Source organism: Lepisosteus platostomus, chromosome 1 (assembly GCF_059453375.1).
Source record: "Lepisosteus platostomus isolate fLepPlt1 chromosome 1, fLepPlt1.hap1, whole genome shotgun sequence".
Classification (NCBI taxonomy): Eukaryota; Metazoa; Chordata; class Actinopteri; order Semionotiformes; family Lepisosteidae; genus Lepisosteus; species Lepisosteus platostomus.
The window spans coordinates 66,190,076-66,195,695 of record NC_142611.1 but is presented as its reverse complement, the minus strand read 5'-3'; the positions used below and the strand labels follow the sequence as shown (position 1 = coordinate 66,195,695).

General features: G+C 48.2%; 1 protein-coding gene across 2 annotated transcripts; it reads left to right on the top strand.

The window, feature by feature from the left end:
- Window positions 1–240: 240 nt before the first annotated feature.
- Window positions 241–5,443, top strand: ddit3 (DNA-damage-inducible transcript 3). 2 transcript variants are annotated; one of them, XM_088633658.1, is made up of 4 exons: window positions 241–406; window positions 2,080–2,131; window positions 3,092–3,262; window positions 3,564–5,443. In XM_088633658.1, exons 3-4 carry the CDS (start codon window positions 3,110–3,112, stop codon window positions 4,188–4,190), a joined length of 780 nt encoding a protein of 259 aa, XP_088489784.1. In that variant the 5' UTR covers window positions 241–406; window positions 2,080–2,131; window positions 3,092–3,109; the 3' UTR covers window positions 4,191–5,443. The 2 variants fall into 2 exon arrangements, with proteins under 2 accessions (XP_088489784.1, XP_088489782.1); XM_088633656.1 differs by having other exon boundaries at window positions 241–1,701.
- Window positions 5,444–5,620: the final 177 nt, after the last annotated feature.

The window sequence follows — 5,620 nt, the reverse complement described above, 5'->3', positions numbered from 1 at the left end:
CTGACTGCATCACAACTTCTTCGGCACACAAACTATACAGCCCGCGACAGCTAGCAAGGTTAACTAGGCCCACCCCCTTCTTTGCCACACATCTTGGAGAGCTGAGCATCTTCGCCCTCTCATTGGATATCACTAAGCGAAAGTGCCCTCGAGTGCTGCGTGGAATGGACAGCAGACCTGTCAATCACAGCTTGACGCTAAGCAGTCAGTCTAGACTGTCACCTCCCCTGTTGTCTCAAGTGGTTTGGTTGCTCCAAGTATATAAGCATCGCCGGGAGTTTCCGAAATTCACATTCAGTGACATTACTGAACAATGGTTAACATGAGCTATCATCACTCCACACCAGAAAATAAAAATTCTCCGAACCACAGACAGTCAAGAAAGCGAAATAATAAAAGAAAAAGGGTGAGTGTTTTTGTCTATTCTGAATTCCAAGAACCGTGCAAAGGCTTTTTCGCTCTTTTCTGGACACGCTGTGCTAACTTTAACTTATTCCCTAGCGGTGAGGGTTGAGGTTGTGGAAAAAATACAAGCAGGGACATGTTTTGGCAGAACTCCCATGTCCGTTTTAGGAAAACGGTTGTTATTCCCGTTTTAACATTACGAGGTTTTCCTTTTTGTGTTGTCTTTTTTTTAATGACAACAATGTTCTTTCGAATGTGGCGAGTTGTTGGTTTTTAAGATGTTCGATCTTGTCTTGAATGTGAGCGTTAAGAAAAAGTTATTCTATTTTTAGTTACCTTTTTTTTCCACGTCTATACCTGAATTGCAACCTAGGAGCCAATTAATATTGAAATAATGTCAGTGTAATTCAAGCTTAATTTAATAAAACCTCACACTGTTTCAGTGTTTTGCTAACCAAGACGTCCGTATATCGAATGATTGGGACTGTCAGTTTATTTATATATATATATAAGTTTAGAAAATCGATTAGGCTTCAAATGTTCTAATTCATGTGTGTTCATACCGTACTGGTTTAGTACTACAAGTGAATTTGACTGTTAATTCTGCTTCCCAGGAAGCGTGATCAAGTAAGAGCCTCAGACTGCCTTTGTGTGTCTGATTCCATTACGTAATACAACCACCCGCACTCGATGAACAAACAAGCCGAGGAAGAAAATCGTCCTATTGAGACAAGGTTTCATTAAAAAAAACATGCATACTAAACCATGTTTCTCCGATAGTTTCTACTGCTTCCACTGCCTAGCGTCCAATATATTGTTTCTAACACCAGGAGTAGAACGCCGAGTTTACTGTTTCGGTGTGTACAGAAAAATAATTACATAAATGCTAAACAGAGAGGAGTTATTGTTGTGGTCGCTCTTCTCTGAACTGGTAACGAATTTGCCTCCGTGAGTTTGGATAGTGGAAACTAACTTGAGCCATGAGGGGAACAGTGTTTTTCTGTTCTTATCCGAGCTGAGTAAAGTTAATCAAGAAATAACACCATGGAGACAAATAGAGCGCCATTTAATGACAAAGTGTATAGATTTTTAAGAAACGTTTCAACTGCGCTGGTTCACCTGTGTGTCGTTAACGAGCTCCTTCCACCTGTGCCCCGTGCTCGAGCGCCTCCTCGCCGCGGGGTTAAGCGAGGGATCAGCGCTGTAACCCAGACGACCGCACGGGGGCGCTCGCGAGCGACGCCGATGTTTGCATGGAAACCAGCGTGACCTAAATTTCACAGTGGATTTAGCCCGGTAGGAAATAAACAAGTCCCTTGTCCAGCCATGTTTATTTATTAAAAAAAAAACATTTTAAAACGTCCCACCTGGAGTGAGTAGTTTTAAACAGCAACAATTTGAAGTATTGTCTGAAAATGTAATGTGACATAAAATATTAAATGTAACTTTGATGCAGATCGTTTTCTTGGTTATCATCTCAGCACATCACAGAATGCCTAAGCATGGGCGTGTTCCAATCAGTCCATTTTTATCTTGGATGCTGTCTGATATGTGTGACAGAAGCTGTGTAAATGTGTGTCAGCCTGCCCAGCTGTAGGTTTTGATTCTGCTGTAGGGGGTATTCGGATTCTTCTGAGTACAGGATATTAACAAAAGATATTTGTTTTTCCCTAGATCGTCTCTGACACGCCAACACCGCCGAATCATCGCCAGACTTGATTAAAAGGTGAATGGTGCTGTTGTTTTTTTAGGATAAGAAGCAAAGAGTTATGTTCTAGTACTTGTGAAGACTGGTGACAGTTGCTTACCTTTGATAAACCCGTATATTTTTTTTTCCACTTACTGAGCTATATAAAGGAGTAAGAGATGAAGGTGCGCTATGAGTTTTGAAGCCGCTTGCAGTATCAAGCTTTTTAAATGGGGCATGTTTTCAAAGTGAACGTAAGCCAGCAGGCTGCGCTGTTTCTCAGTCTCAATGCCACCCCCATAAGTGCACCCCAGCTGGTCATATTGTTACGTTATAACTTACACTTACACTTTTATTTAGCGTTTTTCAGGACACTCCAGTCAAAGCGCTATACAGGTAATGGGAACTCGACTCCACCACCAGCAGTGTGCAGTCCCACCTGCACCAGTACACTCACCACACACTAGCTATCGGTGGAGAGGAGAACAGAGTTGTACTATATTAAAACATCTCTGTTCGGACCGAAATTCGCAGACAAGAGGAGGTCATTCGTCAGTTCTGTCCCGTTTGCTCATTGGTACTTGATTGATCCCAGGATCTCATCCAGCTGTTTCTTGAAAGAAGCCAGGCTATCGGCTTCAACAACATGGATGGTTGGCTTGTTTCACACTCCCACCACCCTTTGTGTAGAGAACTTCCTCCTGTTCTCAGTTTTCAGTGCTCTTCCATGTGTTTTCCCCACTTATGTTCTTTAGTTTGTGTCGCTGTTCATTCTGAAGAAGTCCGGTGGGCTGACTCTCGTTTGTGACCAAGATTCAAAATCGCCTTCTGACTGAAGAGACTCGGGTCCTGCAGCCTGTCAGTGCAGGACACTCTCTTCAGTCTGAAGAGACTCAGGTCCTGCAGCCTGTCAGTGTGGGACACTCTTAAGTCCTGGTACGTGCCGAGTTTCTCCTGTGTGGACAGATCGAGTGAGCTGTTTTTGTCATCTTGGTGCAGAGCGCAGCGCGGTGCGACATGACAGCAGAGTCGATGACGTTCTCTCCATACCCCCCTGGCGTGGGGCCGCTGTGCGGGGCGGAGCTGGAGGCGTGGTACGAGGACCTGCAGGACATCCTTTTCTCCGACACGGGGGACCTGAAGAGCGCTCAGCCGGACCACTGCCATGAGGTCAGTGTCTCGCGGTGGCTGGGGAGGGAGGAGGACTTGGGAGCTGGATGTGTAATTCTTTATTCATGCCAGTTTCTTCAGACCTAGAGCTTGGCTTTCCTAATTACCTGCCATTGCAGGGCTTGGAGCCAGGTGCATATCTGAGTGCTAAATGTCTGTAATGGAGCATCAGCAGGAAGAAAAACTTGGGGGGGGCGGGGACAGAGCTGTTTGTGTTGCTGTACTGGTTTTGCCAAATGCTTTTATACCCAAAAGCGAGTTGATCTCCCTGAATGACGCTGCTCTCGTTCCCCTGCCGCAGAAGGAGCAGGAGTTCCTGGACATGCTGGAGACCTGCTCCCTCGCCTGGCTGACAGACGGCCAGCTGTGGGCCCAGGGGGAGGAGCAGCTGTGTGCAGCAGAGCCCCCCCTGCCAGCCGGCGCGGGCGGGGACCTGCTGCCCCCCGAGTTCTTCGAGCTGCTGAGCGAGGGAGCAGGGGAGACGGCGGTGGCGGAAGGAGAGGGAGCCCTGGAAATCGCAGGGCGTCTGCAAGGGCATCCCAAAGAGGAGGAGGAAGAGGAGAAAGAGGTGGAGGCAGAGCAGCAGCAGCAGTATGAGGAGGAGAAAAACCATCCCCACCCATCCCCGGCCTCCAGCGAAGAGGACCCCCCTTCGCCCGCGGAGTCGGGGTCCCCCCTGCTCCCACCAAGTGTGAGCCCCCAGGGCGGCAGGGGGCTGGCCGGGCACAAGAGGAGGGGGCCCCAGTCCTCGGGAGCCGGAGCCTCCAAGAAGAGCAGGAAGGAGAGGGAGCTGGAGAACGAGCAGCGGGCGCAGGAGCTGGCGGAGCAGAACGAGCAGCTGAAGGCAGAGATCGAGCGGCTGAGCGAGGAGGTGCAGCGCACCAGGCAGGCGCTGATCGAGAAGCTGGTCAACGCCAGGAAGCCCTAGAGCGCCGCACCCTGGCGGCAGGAAGGAGATGGGCGGGAGGGGGGCAGGTGTCGGGGAATCTGCAGGGGGAGTCGTTGCTGTCCCCATGGGGGGGGGGCGACCCTTCCCTGTCTGGGGTGCCTGCGAGGGCGGGGCCGAGTGACCGACTCCCTCCTGACCCTGTGAGAAATTAGCCATCGCGGGGCCAGGCCATCATCTTATCTTTGTTCCTCTTAACCACTTTTTTTTTTTAAAAAAAAAAGATCGGTTTACACTTAATTGCAGAGGAAACAGGTGGGTTTTGCAGGGCTCTGTGGAGGGGAGGTTGAAACGCGAGGGAATGTGGGATAGGTGAAGTAGCGGCCAGACAGAGCGTCCTCGTGCTCTCTCTCGAGAGGCAGAGGACAGGGAGACAGAACAATGAAGGTGTTATGGAAAGCAGGAAAAGGGCAGGGGAAATTTCCCAGCTTTGATCGCAGCAAGAGACGCAAACCTGGTTTAAAATCATGATTAAAGAGGTGGGGAAAACGCATCTGTAATGGAGGAAGAAGGGCAGGTGGCTCTCCAGGGCCTGCAGCATGGCTGTCTGAGGAAGCTGGGGTGAGAGCTAGCAGGCTGGGGCAGGGATTGCGTGACTATTGTTGACTAAATACCTGGAGCGTGTGAAGAACTGGGTCGGTCGTACCTCGAAATGCAATTATCTGTACACCCCTACCTGGTTAACCTAACAGTCAAGATTTCTTTTGTAACATATCCTACCAGAGTTTTTTCTTTTCCCCCCTTTTGGAAAACCGTCCATGTCCCAGAGAGAGACATCCCAAGTGATGGTTGAGACCAAACGAATGTCTCGGCCTGCAGTCGGGCAGTCTCTCTTGTGGAACGACTTGCTCGGAGTTCAGGGCACGTGCCGCTGTCAGGCTGCAGACTTCTGGCACCTTGTGCCCTCGAGACTAGGGCAGCCAGCTGTGCCAGTAAGCTATAGTCTAAACAGCACACCAGCCCAGGCAATTACAAATACATAACTTTTATACTCCTGTAATAGTTTATCTTACTCTGTTAATGAACCATGAAACTGTATCCTAGGTATTCGCTCTTTTCAATGTCTTGCCAAAGTGCTTGACAAATGTATCATTTAATGCCATTTAAAAAACATGCATGCTCAATGGCTCATCTATGTATCTGTTAATGTTACATTGCAGTTGGAACTAAAATACTTTTATTGTATACTGTTGTAAGCTATGCAACTTTTTTTAAATTAAAGTCTGGGTAATACATTTATGGTGTGTAGCTTTCATTTTTTAAATTTGTTGCTAAATATACATGGATCACAGATGGCAGGTATACATTGTTCCTGCAGGAACATCAGCTGCTGTATTGGTTTAAGCAACGATTCTTTTTCAGGACTAGCTGGGTCAGGTCATTTCATCTCACCTTTGCCTAAGCCAGGACCT